Source organism: Notothenia coriiceps, unplaced genomic scaffold (genome assembly GCF_000735185.1).
Source record: "Notothenia coriiceps isolate Sejong01 unplaced genomic scaffold, NC01 NC01_scaffold00036036, whole genome shotgun sequence".
Classification (NCBI taxonomy): domain Eukaryota; kingdom Metazoa; phylum Chordata; class Actinopteri; order Perciformes; family Nototheniidae; genus Notothenia; species Notothenia coriiceps.
The window spans coordinates 7,686-26,969 of record NW_011368737.1 but is presented as its reverse complement, the minus strand read 5'-3'; the positions used below and the strand labels follow the sequence as shown (position 1 = coordinate 26,969).

Sequence of the window (19,284 nt, the reverse complement as noted above, 5' to 3'; positions counted from 1 at the left end):
TGGTGTAGTTAGCTAAGGTAATTCTAATATTGTATTATACTTTTGGAAATATATTTTAACTTGTTTATGTATTGTAAGAAAAAAGTCACGTTAAGTAAATAGTGACGAAAGAGACATTTTAAGTGATAAAGTGCACACATTTACTTAGTTACATAAAATAATATAAGAACATCTTATTGTCCATGACATTAAATGAAACGGGATTTGCCTAAATACTGTAAAACAGACAATAAGCAAACATTAACAATAAACCATTAACAAAGCAAATTCATGTTTTACAATTTTATAAAATAGCTATTCCCCCACATCACATGTCACTTGTTAGACGCTTGGCAGTGGGGTTAGGAACCTGTGACCCCCTGATCCTAACACCAACGCACTAGTCCACTGCGCCACACGCCTCCCCCACAGGAGTAATTAACTTCTTCTTCTTCTTCTTCATCATCATCATCATCAGTGTAACATGACTTTTGTGTCATTGATTTAAAACCAGATACCTGAAAGGAAACAATGACTTGATGAGCAAATTAAAGCAGATCAAAGGGAAGTTTTAATAGCTGCTCATTATTTCCTGCAATGTGTTAAGAATCTTCTTTTTGCCCTTTTGGCCTCAGATCCGTGGCCCTGTAGCTTCTCACAGTGAAAGCAGAGAGAGCGAGAGAATCATGAAGAAAATGGAAAATGTCAAAGAAGAAGGAAGAGGAATTGAGAATGAGACAGATGATAAAAGAAAGCGTGGTTATACAACTCAGAGCCTGCCTTTGGCGAGGCTTCTTGAGTACGGCTGCTAAGATAACAAGGCAGGAATTATCTCCCAAAGTGCTATTAATAGCAGGCAAGTCACATCTTGTCCCTCAGTGAGAGAGCATCCTACGCCCAGAGGCACCACTTCCCATTTTAACTCTTTTTGAAATGTGCAGTTTGACAGACATTCTGCAAGCTAGGACAGAGTGCAGAGAGACTCCATTATTATGCTCTCTCCCCCTTGTGCTTCATCAGTGTCTCAGCTGTGAAGGCCAGGTTCACTGATGGGATTAGGGACTGAGAATATTTATAAGAGCTTCAATAACAAAAGGAAAGAAGCTCCGTGTTTATGTAGTTGTAGGTGTAGTGGTTTAAATTACTTTTAAATTAAAGTTGACTGTTTTTACTTCAGCTATTGAAGACTGAAGTTACATTTTACAATTTTTTCCCTGTTTTTTGTATGGTTAAGTAAGAAATAAATTCACTCTGTTACTACCTGAAACTTTAGGCTAGGTAGTCTACAGTTTTGGTGGGATTTAAAGAGGCCCTATGCTTTTGAGGTTGTCCTAATATTGTGTTATATAGGTTTTAGTGCATGTAAATGGTCTGCAAATGCTAAAATCCCTTCTATTGGCTACAATCCAACACATTGTACGTGATAGGCTAAGGGGCGGGACATCTCTAAGTGGTTGACCAATCATAACAGAGCCGGCGAGCTAACCAATCAGAGCAGACTGGGCTCTGGTTTCAGACAGAGGGTGAAAAGAGGTGCAGCACAGGCAAAGAAAAATAAAGAGCTTTTTGAACATTTCAAAGCTTGGAGACATGTCCCAGTAGAGACACTACATACTGATATGAACCTAACATTTAGAATAATGTGTCCTCTTTAAATTAAAGTAAAAAGCTTCACAACCAACCCAGTTATTCCCTTGTTGTTTTTTTAAAATGACATATTTTGTTTTTACTTTCTCTAACTGCTGTAAAGAAAAAACCTTTGAACTTCAAAAAGTGGTAGATTGTCTGCAGTAAAGCATCTGACCAGGACCATGGTTCTGAGCTTTCAGGTGTAGTGTGTTCATGTTGTCCTCACCTGGTTTAGTGAAGGATCCTCAGAAACAGGATTAGCACACATTGTGCTGACCTGGCTCTTATGTCAGTGTCACACTAACCTATAGTAGTAGTCTTCGAGGGAACAGGAAATTAGCGCCTTAAATCTCACCCTGCCTTCGCAACACCCACTCTCACATTCACCCAGAGAGAGAGGGAGGGATGTACACAGGCAGCATGTCACCCGCTGCATATGGCACATTTATTTAAGGAAAGAGTAAGAACAGCAACACAATGTGCTCACTCGCCACACGCCTCCAAGTGACCACCCACCACATCCGCAGCAGCTAAGAGGTGCACCATACAGTGGACCTGCAGGCTTTAAACACAGATATTTATATATTTCAAGGTATTTTTAAGGTCTTGCAGCTCCACGATTTAAGCGCTACACCTCCAAATGGAGCTCATATCCTGTAAGACAAGCTGTTTGCCTTTGGCCTTAGACCTGTGGGATGAACAGCAAAGATAGCACTGTATGGTCCTGTGTCACTCCATGCATGTTTGCCTGTTCTTTCTATTACTGCCTCTGCAGCAGGCTCATAATCTCTGCATCACTGCTGCAGGGATTTGACGGGGATTATAGTTTTCATAACCAGCTGCTGGAATCTGTGTGTGTGGGGCCACAGAGTTTATATGCAGGATTCCTAATTTGGGGACAGAGGTGATAATGACAAAGGTTATATGTTCCTGACCTCTGACCTTTGGGCTTCAACAGCTGTTCCTTGCATGCATATTTTTGTACGAACAGTCACACGTAAGTCCTCATATCCTATTTTCTCTCAATGCTTTATCACAGTTCATTTAGGATGGCTTGTTATTTTAAAACAGTAGAAGTAAAGGGTATTTTATTATAGTTGAAGAACACTTGTTTGAATATAGATGAGCGGGAAAAGGGCCAGGTGCCCAACATGTCAGGAGCCACCACGGTTTTAGCTAATGTAAAGTGGAGGCTGTGGCTCAGTGGTTCGTGTTCTGGATTTAGAATCAGAGAACAAGTAGCAAGTTCGAGTCCCACTGCAGTCAGCATGTCGTTGTGTCCCTGAGACACTTCACCCCAAATTGCTCCTGTGGGGATTGTCCACAGTACTGAATGTATGTAAGTCGCTTTGGATAAAACAGTCTAACAAATGACATGTAATGTAATGTAATGTAAAGAGACATGTACTTACCAGGAGGAGACTCAAAATGACCAAAAAGGAACAAAAAATAACAACAAAGAACCTACAACAAAGTGTCACATAATTACCAAAAACAGACACAAAATGTCCACAAAGTCACATAATGAGCACAAATCGACACTAAACAACTACGAATAGAATCACAGAGGCCACAAAGTTCAATGTTTGATATTTTTGTTGCTGCAGAAAAGAAAGTTGATGGAAGTGGTTCACCTTCTGGGGAGCTACTTATACAAATGTGCCTCTAAGAAAAGTATCTGAATATTATCATGTGATTGGGACACTGAGGAGTGTCCTTCAAATATTTTTAAACCTGGTTTACATTTTAAATTGTACAGGCCATTATTCAGGATTTCCACACAAGGATGTAGACCACAATGTTAAAAGAAATACAATATACTAAACATGTATTCAGTGAATGAACATTTCAACATGTTTTAAAGAGGGATGTACACACTCAGCATTAAAACGTTTTTAGAAAATCCCCAAATAAAAAGTAGAGTAGATTGTTTCAGTTAATTATTTCCCTTTTGCGTCAATAAATTGATAAACAGATTAACTAACCTCATCATCGCCTTTTCTCCTCTTCGATTAAAACTAATCAGATTGTGTGCAAATATAACTGCTGAAAGAATTATATGTTGTGTCTGACAGTGAACAAACAAGCAAAGTTTAAACATTTAAACACGGCCAGTCATGCTTCATGATTGTAATGCCTCTCTACTTTCCATGATTCATTCATTTCTATCGTGTCCTTGAAATACATTCTCTCATTAATAATCCTTTGTAATCCTCAGCCATTTGCGTCATTCATACTGTTGCATTACTATTCAGTTTTAAATTACTTTAATTTAATACAAGTGTGTCAATTTTAATGAAATGTGTCCTCACAGTGTTATAATCTATCATTAGGGTCAAGGGAAAGTCTGCGTGAGACTGACGTTGCTACAGGGTCGATCTTTAGTACATTTCCAATGCAGCTGGCCCTTTAACAAACACATCTTGGCATTGGTGGCTGAAAAAAATGTGAATGAAATCCAGCCATTCATAAAAATAGGCTCCTGCTGCGCTGTGACTGGTCAAACCGAAGATTATGCATAATTCATGTCCTCCAGAGACGCCATTGGCTACTTCACTTGACGGACAGGGTAGCTCAACCAATCAGCGACCGTCTCTGCGTGCCGCTTGGAGCCCAAGGGAAAAACCGACCGAGCCATTAACGAAAAGCTCAGTCAAGTTTTGTGAGTCGAAGGAGGCACATCACTGTAACATTGCGCAGACAATTACTCGACTACAGACACTTTGTTTTTATATTTGTGGATATTAATACCGCATTTTCTCTCTAAAGAGGACGTCTATACACACAAACAAGGTAAGCTGCATTATTTATTCATGCGAAAACTTGCTCTCTTTTTTTTGAAGCCGTGTTACGGGGTCGTTATTTTTCTTACGCCATCTTATTTAAAGATATTTACTTTGACAACCATCTTATATCTGCTCGTATTAGTGTAACATACATGTTGTGTGTTGTATTTAAACCGAAAAGCGTGTGTTTAATCTGCTTAGTTTATCTGCGTGGGGTTGGTTTATCAGCGCGAGCGCGACTGTTTGTGATTTTTTTCCTTTTTTTTATGAATGGACGTGCCGTTTTTTCTCTCCTCTGTTTCCACACGGTTCAAGTTTCACTTCATTGAGAAAAACAAGGGAGGGATGTGTGGGGGAAGGGCCGGGAGGAGGAGGAGTAAGGGGGGGCACCACTGGGGGAGAAATATCTCCTCCCCCCCCCCTTTACTCCCCAGCTTCAAAGCAAAACTTTTGCGAAAATGTGCACATTTTTACACATTCACCGTAGTGATAAAAGTTGGTTGGAAATACGTATTAAGCAAGTTAACTTTTGTGTTTATTAGGCAATGCCTGTGAAGCCGTAGTGAAAAAAATACAGACCAACAGTGTGAAAACTTTGGTGCATTTTAGGACCCCTTCATGATTTAATCTTCCTTATCAGATATACTCCACTTTTATTTACCCTCATCAGTAGCTCATCACTGTTATTTCGAATAAAGTTACTTTTTTGGCTCACATTTTGCGGTAAAATTCTTGCAATGTGTGAATGCCATTAAAATGTACCACTTCCTACTTTTAATTGTCCTACACTTCAACCTTATTATAAGCTACTCTGCTTTCATTTACCGTCACTGTTGTTTTTTCAAAAAATAAGCACGACCTACTTTTTATTGACGTGCTACAGTACCGTCTTTGATTGTTTGATCCACTTGGAGAAAAATACAGTGAGTCCTGATGTTGTAAGTGTAATATGTGCTAGGCGTCAGTAATTATTGCCCTGCAGCTATCCTGTATTCGTCATCCATTAACAGGATATATAGAGTGAGTCATATCAGCCTGCTGAGGGAGAATAGAGGGCAGATATAGTGGCTTAGTTTTTCTGTTATTGTTGTTTCAAAGGGATTTTGTTATTACTAGTGTTTCTGACTACATTGAGGGTAGACAGAGTTCAAGTTCTCCAGGTTGCAGCATCAACATTACCTCACAACTGTAGATGTAAGCCTCTATAAACTCTTTTACCGATCTTTTTTGAAAGTGTTTGCGTTGCAGTGCATGCCACAATTAAGTGTAGATGTACTCTTAAATGGTGGAAATCACTCTTTTTAGGTTCTTTCCTCAACATTTCCAAGCTGATTATAGTGGAAAGTAGTGCCCACAGATGGCCAGTGAGTGTTATGTAAGTGTATTAAATGCGCCATGTGTTTACATTGTGCTTCTCACTCCGTATGGCCCAGTTCAAAGGGCTGTTTGTTGGTTAAATAACAAGCTGGTGGCCTCGGCACATTATCACCCCGTTTGCTGCTATATAAACACATGACAAAATACTGAAGCACGGCATGGCAACATTAGTAATGGCAAAACATTAGGCAATAACATATTTGACATTGTATTCACCCTTATCTTTTGTACAAGCGGGGGAGTAAATATTGCAATATCAAGATAATATTTTTATTCCGGGGGTCATTGTTTGATTCAAAAGCTTGTAAATCATTACATAGTGTGAAAATGTCAGTATCTTAAATCAGTTGCGTGGACATAAAAGTCTTTGTTTTTTTCAAATGAAAAATAATGTAAACGCCTACAGTTAAATGTAAGACAAAGGGAACATGTATTCAGGCAAAACCTGCACAAAGAAACACTTTTTACTGTAAAGTTTTTCAATTCATAGTGACTTAAAGAATAGTAGGCTCATGTTATACAACCAATACCTGTTACTTAAACACAATTGGTCAGCGTAGGCTAGCTGCGTTATTCATTTCCAAAACAAACTACATAATAACTGTAGAAATAGTATTTTGTGTGATTTCTCACCGGATCACACAAAGTTCATCTTACAACTTTGACTTTTCTGCAAACTATCAGCAGCAAAAAACTTTAAAATCCATAAGTTTGGAATCAACGTACAGTTAAATAAAATCAAACACATTTCCCCCCTGACCCGCCAAGAAACTCATCTATTGCAGAGAAAGAGCCCCTTTGTGACCCCTTGCTGTATGTTTTTCCAATCTTGTGTTTTCCAGTGACCCTCAGAGTGACCCGGGCGCTGTCGCTTTAAAGCGAACACCTCCCCCTCCCGCCATATCGGAGCCCCCCCCCCTTCCAATCAAGCAGATAACATGGACGGATTCTACGACCAGCAAGTCCCATTTATGGTCCCACCCAGCGTAAGTGGACACATGCCAGCTCCTCTCCTGCTGGTCACTAAAGATCACTTTCAAACACACTTGTATTACATTTCCCTTTTTGAACATTTCTTTTCTTTCCCAGCAGCACGAGTCTCACGTGGAGGAGTTTTCTCACATCAGACCTGTGAGCGACAGGAAGAGGAAGTTTGTGGACACAGAGCTCGCCCAGGACACAGAAGGTAAACGTCAGGATGTTAATAAACAGTTTGTATTTTAGCTGAAGTAACTAGAGCTGCAAAGATTCATCACACCTTTTTTTTATAAAAAACTCAACTTTTTCTAATTCCAACTTCTTAAATGTGAATTCTTTCTGGGTGTTTAACTCCTCAGTGACATTAAAGTAAATATATTTTACATTGTGTTCAAGAGATTTTAGGAAATGTTCTCTTTTTGGGAAACACTGATTGATGTTTCCTCCATTTTCTGACATTTCTTCAACCAAAACAAACCAATAATCCCCAGATTAACGGCAATATAATTAATCACGTTTAAACAACAGGATTGACATCTTTGAACCTTTATTTCATATATTTCACTTTCAGATCTCTTCCAAGACTTAAGTCAGCTTCAAGAGATCTGGATCGCAGAAGGTAAGTTATTTTATAAATAAAGTAATATTTCCATTTTCTTTTTTTGTGATAAAGGTCTTGTATCATCTCTAATGTTTGACATGCATCTCTTAGTCTTATTTGTTTTCTAAATAGTGAACAAGATGAAGTATTTTCATTAAAGATTAACTTGATAAGAATGTGAACTATAGTTTTTTAGTGTGTTAGCAATTTCTGCACGAAGAGCAAAGTCCTCTGCATGAGAAACTGCTGACAGCGACCCTGTTTGTTTTTCTAAAAGTAACTTTCTCTCCATGTCCGCCTAGATGACATTCGTGCTCTCTGGCATAGTGTCTTGGATGTTGGCTGTGAGAAAGCTTGATTGTTCTCCCATGTGAAACCCTCTCTTATGTCTTCACAGCCCAGGTGCCCGATGACGAACAGTTCGTCCCAGACTTCCAGTCGGATAGCTGTGAGTACCTGATTTACGTTGTTCTGATTTCCCGGGTCGGTCTGTGACCATGATGTTGGTGTTTTAGCCCCGCCTGGTTCTTGGCAGAGGGATTCAAACTGCAGTGGCTATTCTGGCATTTCTCACCACCTTCTGGTATGTGCTTTTCTCAAAGTACTGTTTCTGATTGTCTGCTCAGGTCACCTCTCTTTCATCGAAATGTCTTCATCGACTCTTCCAAACACAGCTCTGGGAAAGGCTGCTCTCCTCCCTCCCCTCCATTTTGAGTTTAATCAGCCGATTGGCATGGGGCATCACATGAGCCAAGCTCCTAATCTGATTTCACACTTCCCCGCACTCTGGCCCTGCTGCTGAGGCGGCTCGATTCCAGCGGATAGCTTCAGATCTGTCTCGCTTTACACAACCCATCCCCAAAAAATCTTAACCCGTTGTTAATCCATACAGCCTCCTCTGCACATTTCCTTTAGGCTGCAGCTGAGGGATATGTTTGAATGATGCCCAATGAAGCTTTTTACGACCTCCTCCACTCCCCTCTGTCCTTCTAAATTGATGCTTTCGTCTGATGCGTAGGAGGTGCAGACGGGGCGTGGTAGCTACTCTATAACATCTTTGCAAACGTGGTAAAGCGAGCTGCGAACTGACCTTGAGTGCTGCAACATGTTATTGAGGTCGATGCATGACATGTATGCATTTTTATGGAGCGCCCAATCTACGTGTGTGTGTGTGTGTGTGTGTGTGTGTGTGTGTGTGTGTGTGTGTGTGTGTGTGTGTGTGTGTGTGTGTGTGTGTGTGTGTGTGTGTGTGTGTGTGTGTGTGTGTGTGTGTGTGTGTGTGTGTGTGTGTGTGTGTGTGTGTGTGTGTGTGTGTGTGTGTGTGTGTGTGTGTGTGTGTGTGTGTGTGTTGGCAGTGACTTCTGTTGCCGTGCTGCAGGCCGTTCCCTCTCACAAAGTCGCCTATTCACCAGAACCACATTTTCCGATGTGAGCTTCAGTCAGTAGGACACCACATGGGGTGAAGCGACGTTCCACTGACCCGAGCTGAACCATATTCAAGTTTTCTTCGGAGTGGAATATCACTATCAGTTTATAGTCTGTGTAGTTCTAATGTGTTGAGGTTAAAGTCTAATGCTGCAACTAATGACTTTTTTCATTTTGAGATTGAAGTATAGTTAAAAAAAAAATGGCTGAAAAATGTCTCAAATCGCAAAAGGATGTCTTAAATGTCTAGTTTTAATCAGCCCAAAACTCCAAAATATTAACTTTTATTATAGTATAAAATGCAATCAAAGTGAACCCCATGAGGACAGACAAGCGTTCAAATGAGGATCATTTGAATATTGCATTAAAAATGAGTGACAGTATAGACTAAAATAAAAAAATGTGTACATAAATAGTTATGATCAGATAAATATGTCTAAAATTTTTTTTAAATGGCACAAAAAATGTATGTTACTTTAATCAAGTGTCAACATAGTTGTTGATTTGTCAACGGAGCGATAGTGCAGGCCCGTTTGTGTAGAGTAAGAAAAGAAGCCTGATGTCTTCATTACTTACTTTTCTGCTGCTGCTGCTCGGGTCCATCAGCACGGCGCTGATTTATTTGGCCCCCGGCTCCTCTGCGCCGAGGGATCCAGTTTCTGCCCGGCTATTAGGTGGCGCCCCGGAAACTGCAGCCGATACGCAGAGAGCAGCAGCAGCAGCTAGTGTCTAATGGTTACAGCGCGGGAGAAGAAAACCATTGTCCGCCATTAGATTACAGCCGCACTGATTCATGGGTATTGGTATTGGCGGGCCCTAATGGGAATCAGACGAGGACTTTGATAGCTTGTGTGTGTGTAGAGCAGTCAGTATTGTGCTACCTAGCAGCGCTGGATGGATGGCGTGTGTTCAGACTCCACTGTCATTAGAGCGGATGATAAATTGCTGCTAAGTGTCTCTGTCAGTCGAGGGAATACACAGACGTCGTCCATTTATCCATCAATTCCAAATGTGGTTAAGAGAACTGCTGCACTTCTGTTCATGGCTTCAATTAGGTGATATCTGGAGTTGATCTAATGCACTCTCTTTGTGTGTCTCCAGTGATGTTTCATGGCCAGCCACCGGCCAAGATCAAACGCGAGCTGAATCCCGCCAAAGAGTTTTCTCCTTGTCGCCAGGACAGGAGTCCCATGCCCTACGGAGAGAAGTGCCTTTACAGCTACAGGTATGTCCTGGGTCATCACAGAGGGACAGCTGCTTTAGCCCCACGGTTCAAACCAGAAGTCACACGCCTGGGTGTTATCCTTTCCTCAGACTAACATGTTTTCACTTCTTTATTTGAACGTTATGTTTGCTTGTTTGCGAGGCTCTCAATGGTCTGGCCAACATTACTACATGTTGTTTGTTTTATAATCCTCAAAGGCCTCTTACGTCCCTGACGCTTTTGAAAAGAAATCATCAAACAAAAGCCTTTTTTTAACAATGCATCAAAAACAATGCATTCCTTCTCCCTGAGACTAAAGGAGGTGAACAGCTGTGTGTTCAGTGTTGCCTTTAACTCTCACTCTTATCTATGTTTGAAAGGGGCTCTATGAATTCATGTCTTATCGAGCACGATGGCTGCCGCTGGATATCCTCTTGATTCTGACTGTCTCTGTCTCCTCAGTGCCTGTGACAGGAAGCCCTCTCCCGGGTTCAAGCCATTAACCCCCCCCTCCACGCCGGTCTCTCCCTGCGGCCCCTCCAGCACGCACACCCCCCCTCCTCACTCCCACGTAGCCAATCCCACACGTCCAGTGCACGTACACCAGCCAATCACAGCGAGCGCAGGCTCCCCCAACCAGCAGGCGCTCTCTGTGCACAGCCCCCCCTTCGCCGTGCCCTGCGCCCCCATCAGCCAGGATGCCAACAACTTCTCCCCTGAGCACAGGTGAGCACTCGCAGTTTGCCCTCTTTATCTAGGGGGGTGGGCAGTGGCTGAAGAAGGCTTTACTTGAGTAAAAGTACCAATACCAATTTTTGTCAAAATACTTAATTACAAGTAAAAATCCTGGATCAAAATCTTGTTGTCCTTAAAGTATAAAAGTGATCATTGTGTCAAAAACGTTATGTGTGTGTAATTGTATTTAATTTGACACACATAAAGGTTTTGACACAATTTTGCATAATTGTATCTAATTTTAAGAAAGTTTAGTCAAATTCTGGATGGAAATTATTACTGCCGATTTGTATTCCATATTTTTTTCTTTTTTATTCCATTCCATTTCTATGTACTAAAAACTGTTATATTTTTTATTATTTTTAATATTTTTCTCTATCTGTGTTTTTAATTGTTGTTTTACTTTTCTGTGTGCACCACGACACCAAGTCAAATTCCTCGTACGTGTGAACCTACCTGGTGATAAACCAGATTCTGATCCGGAGAGGGTGCTTCTGTTCATTTCGTGTCTTTGCGCGCATTATTCCTGAACAGAGACCTCATCCCTCTTTCCCCTCCATCTCCTCCATCTCCAGGTTCCAGCGGCAGATGTCAGAGCCATGCCTCACTTTCCCCCCCTCAGAGAGCCAGGCGCGCCCCCACTTCCTGCCCCAGCCTCCCAGCAGCCACCACAGCCTGCCCCGCGACGGCCGGCCGCCGTACCACCGCCAGATGTCCGAGCCGCTGGTAGCCGTGCCGCCCCAGGGCTTCAAGCAAGAGCTCATCGACCCGCGCTACGCAGAGCAGGGCGTCCCCTCCATGGGGCCCCCAGGTGCTCCACGGGGGGCCCCGCGCCAAGCTTTCCACCCCATGGCCATCAAGCAGGAGCCACGAGACTTCTGCTTCGATTCTGGTGAGTAGAGATGGGTAGTTGTGATAAAATAAGTAGAGAAGGGTCCATTACCTCCTCGAGATGTCACCGTGGAGAAAATGCACAATTGAGAATAAATAACGTCAATACTTGGACTATAGTTGCAATATGATTAACGACACAATACTAAAATCAGAATCATATATTACATATTTATCCTGTAACTAATATTGCACCTCCTGCAATTTGAATACTGCACAGCCCCATTTTGTGATTAGTTTCGCAGCCCTGCTCCTGCAGACTTGTTTCTCTGCATAGAAAGCATTGAAGTGTATCGCTGGCTGCGTGAAAGCCATTGTACAGGGCTGTGAAAGTGGAGCGGGCAGAGGGTGAGGAATGTGCCTCTCTGTGTTTGTTCTGGGCGCCAACACTCGCCTGTGAGTTTTAGCACGGCCACTCAGGTGCTCATTTCACACACACACACACACACACACACACACACACACACACACACACACACACACACACACACACACACACACACACACACTCTCTCCCTTCAAGCCTAATCTGAATGGTTCCTCCAGAGGCATGCCAGCAAAGTAAAACTGGGACTTTTATCTCAGCCTAAGCCTCAAAGGGCAAAAAGGAAATGGGTCACGCAGCCAGGTGCGGGCAACGTCTTCACTGAGCCTACCTGGAATAGATCTGGGTCGCAGCCCTCAGAGGACTGAGTGACCTGCGGCACAGCGAGATGATCGTAAGAGCCTGCACATTCTGCTTTATACAGAATGTAGAATCGGCCAACCGGTGCCCGTCCTCTGCACAAAGCCTCGGCAAACAGAGGCTGTTTACTCGCTTTCAATCCAACAAGCCGGAGCCACTGTATTGTTTGATCCGAACGCCCACACACCCAGCTGTTGTCCCTACATCCTCTTTTCCTGCAACAACTTTATTTGTAATCTTTTCTCACTCGCTCCAGTATTTTCTATCACTCCCTTTCCGCCTGTTGGCCGACCGGCTGGCCGCTCAGTGACGTAATCACCGCAAATCCTCTTAGCATCTTATGGCCTTTTTAAATACCTACGTCACACCCATGTATCTGTACAGGGGTGAAAGGAGGGCATGCCAACATGGACCATCATGTCAGCAGCAGGGCCGTGTAACCGCCATACTTATCACGATACAACTTCACATTAGTGTTGCTGTAAAGAAGGCCTTATTTAGTAGATTTATCTTATCTATTGAAAAGTTTCATAACAGAGGACACACCGCCATAATGCAGCAATGTTAATCCAAATGTATTTTCATTTGTAATCATTCAAATCAATGGGACATGTTTCTAGTATTTCTCATAATCTACTAGTATCTGCTACAAATCTTTGCCTATTAGCTGTGAAATCAAATGCAGCATGGACGCACTGTAGCAATATGTTCTCACACTGCTCATTTGAACCAGAGCTTCTTTTCATTAGGGCTTATTTGTGTTGTTATGTTTTAAAAACACAAGATTTGAAGTGGTGCTTTGTGGAGCTTTACAGATCTGTATCTTCTAATTGACTATAGCAAACAATTAGACGCCAAGTGACTATAAATGTCTTTATCTGCCATTATTGTTGGTGCTCGAGGAAACAGATTCGAGTAGGAGATAATTAGCCATCATCTAAATGGATACATTGAACAGAGGAAGTCTTTCTCCTCACGCATGGTTTGACTCGGCTCCACCAGTGACTTCCTGCAGACTCTTCTCTTAAGTGAGGACAAGCGGAGACAGAGACTTAAGGAAACACTTGCTCAAGATTGATGTGTGGTTGCCTTATCAGCAGACAGGAAGCAGCATAATAGATGGTGTGTGTGTGTGTGTGGGGGGGGGGGTGATGCTAACTGCAGACACACTACAAACGGAAGACAGGCCTTGACCCCCCGGGGGGCGGACTGGTGTAACTCGATTGTCATTGAGATTGAATACAGCAACCATGGTGCTAATCTTATTTAAAGGCTTGGCGGACATGCGGGGGATGTTGTGTGCAGTGTATTTGGATTGAAGATTTAGTGTGTGCGTATTTTCTGTTGGAGCTGCTCTAAATCGGCCATTGATTGGTCAAAAAAGCAGCCTTCACTCAGAAGAGTCTGGTGGCTATAAGGAGAGCTAATCCAATGCATGTTTGTAAATGAAACGAATGATCCAAATCCCTGTTGAGATTGTTGTAACATCCACCTTAACTCCACACACATAGCATCCACCATGTGTTTATTGTGACTTGAAACACTCCTATAGTGTGGACTGGCTGTCTATAAACGGTTATCAAAGCTGTGTTTCTTTGTACTCTCTGGCACTGATCCAGAAATATCTGTCAGCTGCGCGGCGGATTTGATGCATTAAACATCTGATATGACAGTGAGGAAGTCTCTGGTCTAAATGTATCTTCTCTCTTTGTTTACAGAAGTGCCGAACTGTCAGTCATCGTTTGGGAGAGCGGGGAGCTTCTACCAAAATAACCATGAAAGTAAGTTATGTCTCAGAATGATTTCGTTAGCCGAGTCCTTCTGGTTGTGACCCCCTGACTCATGGAGCTGGTTAAAGCGCAGTATTGGGCGAGTGGATATCGGGTCAGCAGGGGAAGTGAAAGTATCAATGAATCTGTCGCTGCTCCACACACACTGTGCATCTCTCACATCAGCAGTTGGCTCAAGCTCAGCTCAATATAAGCTTCCAGTCTTGGGAAGCTGCCCAGTTACATTGCTTTGCATGCAGTTTGGGTCTCTGGGTCTGGGTCTCTGTTTCCCACGCTCTCTCTGCTCGTCATCCCATTAATGTCGCATTTCTTTCTTCCATTGCAGGTTTCTCCTTCGACAGAGAGACTCAGCTGTACTTTGACGACACCTGTGTGGTCCCTGAGAGACTAGAAGGTGAGACTGGAAATACAAATGAATGTATAAAGTGCAGATCCACCAAAGCCAATGTGGCATTTACTGACCCCTAAAGACCCTACCTCACACATTTGGAAGTTAGTCTTCTGTGTGTTTAAGCGCTTCAATTGGTAACACACTCAACGTGAGGTGTTGCATTTTAAATAATCAGAACGTTTAATAACCACTTTAATAGCTCTGTCAGAATAGTTCTCGTTTTGGATTTTAGGGGGAGTTCATTTGAGTTCTCCAAGTCTCTAACATGGATGTTTAATAAGAACTGGATACAGCGTGGGAGGCGGGGTCTCGTTCTTTCCTATGAGAGCTGCTCATTGGCGCATGAGGGCAAAATGGCCCAACTTTTGAGAGAGCGAAACGTCACAAATTACCCATCATGCCTGGCTGTCAGAGAACCCGTATGTGCGCTCAGAGAGCATGCGCCCTTAAGCCCCGCCCCCCGAGCTCCCACTCTCGGCTCAGTAGAATGAATGGAGAGAGAAAATCAATCTAGATTTGGCTTTTAGTGCATTTTACAACTTTGAGGACCGAATGATTTTAATAAGGGCTATACACTAGTTCATACTGGGTAGCTGATTTAGTTTTAAAAAGTATCCGCTGATTTACAGAAGTTTCTTTCCCCATGTTAGTCAATGGGGAAAAGTCTTTCTGGGCCCAGAGACGTCACGGACTGATACGGAAGTTTTAGTACCGCCGTTTGGACAAACGAATATTTTCATCAGAGTCCGGCTCACTTCCTGGGGGCTTGGTCTCTAACTCATATTTCTGATTATTCTAACCCTACATGAATGAAGGATAAATGCCTTCTCTTTCAATGTTAATAAAATAGCCAATTGATGCAGATCTGCTGCAAAATGTAACTAGTTGTTTCTAGGTCTGTGCTACACCCTTCCACCAAGTATAAACAAATCTGATAAATATATTAGATTTTCTGTAATCCTGCAGACAAACCGCCCAAAAGTACCAGATATTGTTGAACATGTTCTGAGTCCAGTCCTTTGGCTTTGCTCTCGGTGCATAATGAACAGCGAGTCCACTTCACAGTGTCCATCTGGCAGGAATGTCTCACCACACTGAGTACAGTCCTCTCTGACACTTTTCCTTCTCCTTCTGCCTCCTTTTTCCCTCTCTCTCTCTCTCTCTCTCTCTCTCTCCTCTTCCTCTCACAGGTAAAGTAAAGCAGGAGCCCTCTGCGTTTCGTGACGGACCCCCCTATCAGCGCCGCGGCTCCCTGCAGCTCTGGCAGTTTCTGGTCACGTTACTGGACGACCCGGCTAACGGACAATTCATCGCCTGGACCGGCCGCGGCATGGAGTTCAAACTGATCGAGCCCGAGGAGGTGAGTCCTTCAAACAACTCATGTCTTCTGTCCAGATCTCCTACTCCCAGAAGTTTACTACCTTTTGATTCTATTTGATTTACTTGCACTGCTATCATCAGTTTCATTGTGTTGCACTGTTGGAGGAGCCTCTGACCTAAGAATGTCCTTGTCATAACTACACTGTAGCTACTATGTTCACATGACAATGAATCTTGAATTCGCTGCAGCTCCTAAATCAGTGTTTGTGTGTCCGTGTCCTCAGGTGGCTCGGCGCTGGGGCATCCAGAAGAACCGGCCGGCCATGAACTACGACAAGCTGAGCCGCTCGCTGCGCTACTACTACGAGAAGGGCATCATGCAGAAGGTAAAGGCACGTTCACCCCTTTTCCTTTCTCTCCCCACGCCCCACCCCTCTGCAACTATGTCCTATTATGTCCCATAGAGTCTGAATGATTAACTCTTCTACTAAATATATAATCCTGTGTATTATTCTATTTATGGGAAGTATTTTCTGCCTCAGATCAGAATAAGGAAGATTTGATCATTATAAAAGTTTGACTGGCCCAGGTGACTTAATGTGAGTTTTAATATAATATGCTCAATCTTAAACAACACATACAGTGTTGTCCATTTGTTTGTATCCTCCTCCCCCCCCCCCCCCCATGGAATAAGACTAGATTAATAGTACAAACACATTTAAAATGATAGACAAACAAATGGTTGAAATCACAGCACAAAACAACAACAACCAATATACATAAAAAGGTTGGGATAAAAGTTTGACTAAAGTACATCTTTGTTCTAATTCAGTTTTTAAAAATGATGAATCCGTTAGGGAAGAGTACACAGTTTCAAACTCTCCATCTACGTACAAAATGATTGCCATGTCCTATAAAATGTAAAAGTGGAGCCACCCAAAGTACACTTTATTTTCTCCATGTGTAGAAACTGCATAAGTTCTGTCACCCACTCGACATGAGTGGGAGACGCCTCCTGCTTCCACCATACGTATCAGTTGCCTAGCAATCAGGGAAGCAAAAGCTAATCTGCTTAAACATTAAATTAAATATGTGTGTTTTGGTGTTCCTCAGGTGGCCGGTGAGAGGTACGTGTACAAGTTTGTGTGCGACCCCGAGGCTCTCTTCTCCATGGCCTTCCCCGACAACCAGAGGCCCAACCTGAAGGTGGACCCGGACAGCCTGCCGGGCCCCGAGGAGGACACGGTGCCCCTCACTCACTACGAGGAGAACGCCCCCTACCTGCTGGACGCCAGCGAGCAGTGTGTGGCAGGCCTGCCCTTCCCCGACGGCTACGGCTACTAAAAGCAAAACACACGTGGACACGCAAACACTCCCAAAGTCGCCCGGAAAAAATCCAGAGCTGGAACTTGCTGAGTCGCTTGGAGGGCAAATCCCTCTCCTGCTCCCTGGACAAAACCTTCATAAAACTCTGATGAAGCTCCCAAGCTAAGAATGAATGAGGGGGGAAAGAGCCCCTCTCCGCCGAGTGAAAGAGAGAGGTTGTGTAACCAGTGAAGAGGAACTGGACTGCAAGAGGCCGCTTCTGCTGCAGAGACCAAATCAAAGCGAAGCCACGTGGCGCCATCTTTAAAAGAACTGACCGGGGTGGGGGGGGGGGGAACCCGCTTTGTACAAGAGTCGTTCTGATTTTGTGACAATCTGCTTTTCTTAAAAACAATCAAGTAAGTTTTAAATAAAAACTCATTCTAAACGCAGCACTATTCTATAGTTGCCTTTTTTGGGTCGCCCCCATTCTTATGTCGCCACATCCGTGAAAGGGCTTTAATTTGCATAACACGGATTCAAGATGGAAAAACATATATTCTAAACTCACAAATCAGTTAGTTTTCTGTACATACATTTTAGTTTGCATCCGCCAGCTGTTCTTTAGAGACCCAGGCCTCTCAGGTTTCTGGAGCGTTGCTGTGTTTCAGGCTTGTTGGTTGGGCTGCGCTCTCTCGTGTACATGTTACGTTCTTTAACCGCTTCTACCCGTGTAAGAGATTGTATCCGCTTCCCTTTAGAGACTGCAGTCTATACAGTGCACTCCTCATGTCTACTCATCACCCACCGCTGGGTCCCTTTTTATTATACTGCTCCAAGTTTTAGAGATGATTAGCACTCCATCTCCTCCATTTCAAAAGGGATGCAAGTATTTCTCCTGATAAATGTATGATCAAAAGGTCACGTTGCTCCTATTTGTTTTTTATTTTGTATCTCTGTCTGGGTGCTTCATGTTTTCCTCGGCAGTGTACTAGTTACTCTGATGCACCAGTATGGCAGGCTGCATCGGGATGTTGCATGCAAAGTAAAAACTAAATAAAGAAGGGTGACTTTCTCCTTCTTTCGGACACCTGCCAGTCACAAGTGGTCAACAGGAGGCTTCTCTTTGCATGGTGTAACACTGTGTCCACTAACATATCGCTTTCCTGTCTCTGGACAAAGAAGATATTTGTGATATTCTCTGCATTTTTTTTTTTGTCTGTGTGTTCATTATGTAGGTTTCTTAATATGGGGGGGGAGGGCGAAGACAAACGTATATAAAGTATATATTTTTGCTATAAGGCTGCATTTGTTTTGATTTTAATGTAAAAGCTGTATAGTTCTGGCTCTCATAGACAATGTAGCTTTTTAAATATGGATGCTACTACTGCAGACTGTTTCTTTAAGAGGCCTCACGGTTGGAGAATGGAGGAGACGATGTTATTCCCTTGCCTGTAAAAGTGTGTGTGTGTGTGTGAAGCCGGAGTTCCATCAAAGGTGAACTCACACATTATATCATGGGCTCCACTCCAGGCGCAGGGATTGTCTGCACTTGTATAGGCGTCAGTCCCCTCCCCTCACAATGTGTTTCTTACACTGCTGAGTTTATGATAATCTGTACTGGGTACAATAAACGGTCCTTTATGCTTCATTGCCTGCAGTCCTGGTGTGTTTCATCATATCCCCCCCCCCCCCTCCTTGCTCTGGGTCAGTCAGCTGACTTCGGGCTGCTGTGGTCTGGCAGTCTCTGCTTGACCTGGCTCATTTCTACATCACATGCTTCTCTAAGTTTCTGGGTAAATGATTACTGTGTGTTGACCTGCGGACATCAGTGTGTCTGCTAAGCTGTGAACGAGGAAAAACACTCCCATGTCTGTGTTTTTTTTCTTTACACTTAATTAAATCCTTTAGCTTATTAAGTGAGGAATCTTACAATTAGTATTAACCTCCTCGTGACAATGTTTAACTTAACTTTATTACAGGCATGTCACACAGATGCCTTTTTGCATGCTTTAGTCTAAATAATGCCTGAATTTGACAATATAGATTATTTAAAAATGCTAACACATGGGAAGTAGGAGTTTAGTTTATTTATTTCTCAGATTGCATTGTCAATTCTAAAATAAAAAATGTTTTGTAATACTTTTTTCTTTTTTAAAGGAGATAGTGGAAAATGGCGCCTAAAATT

General features: G+C 42.9%; 1 protein-coding gene across 4 annotated transcripts; it reads left to right on the top strand.

Moving 5' to 3' along the window:
* Window positions 1-4,277: 4,277 nt before the first annotated feature.
* On the top strand, window positions 4,278-18,749 carry etv5a (ETS variant transcription factor 5a). 4 transcript variants are annotated; one of them, XM_010791932.1, is made up of 13 exons: window positions 4,278-4,401; window positions 6,614-6,757; window positions 6,864-6,957; window positions 7,321-7,368; window positions 7,748-7,798; window positions 9,877-10,000; window positions 10,442-10,705; window positions 11,290-11,606; window positions 14,009-14,071; window positions 14,406-14,474; window positions 15,662-15,831; window positions 16,076-16,177; window positions 16,905-18,749. In XM_010791932.1, exons 2-13 carry the CDS (start codon window positions 6,710-6,712, stop codon window positions 17,133-17,135), a joined length of 1,581 nt encoding a protein of 526 aa, XP_010790234.1. In that variant the 5' UTR covers window positions 4,278-4,401; window positions 6,614-6,709; the 3' UTR covers window positions 17,136-18,749. The 4 variants fall into 4 exon arrangements, with proteins under 4 accessions (XP_010790234.1, XP_010790231.1, XP_010790232.1 ...); XM_010791929.1 differs by having other exon boundaries at window positions 16,076-16,183; XM_010791930.1 differs by having other exon boundaries at window positions 6,861-6,957.
* The last annotated feature ends 535 nt before the right edge of the window (window positions 18,750-19,284 follow it).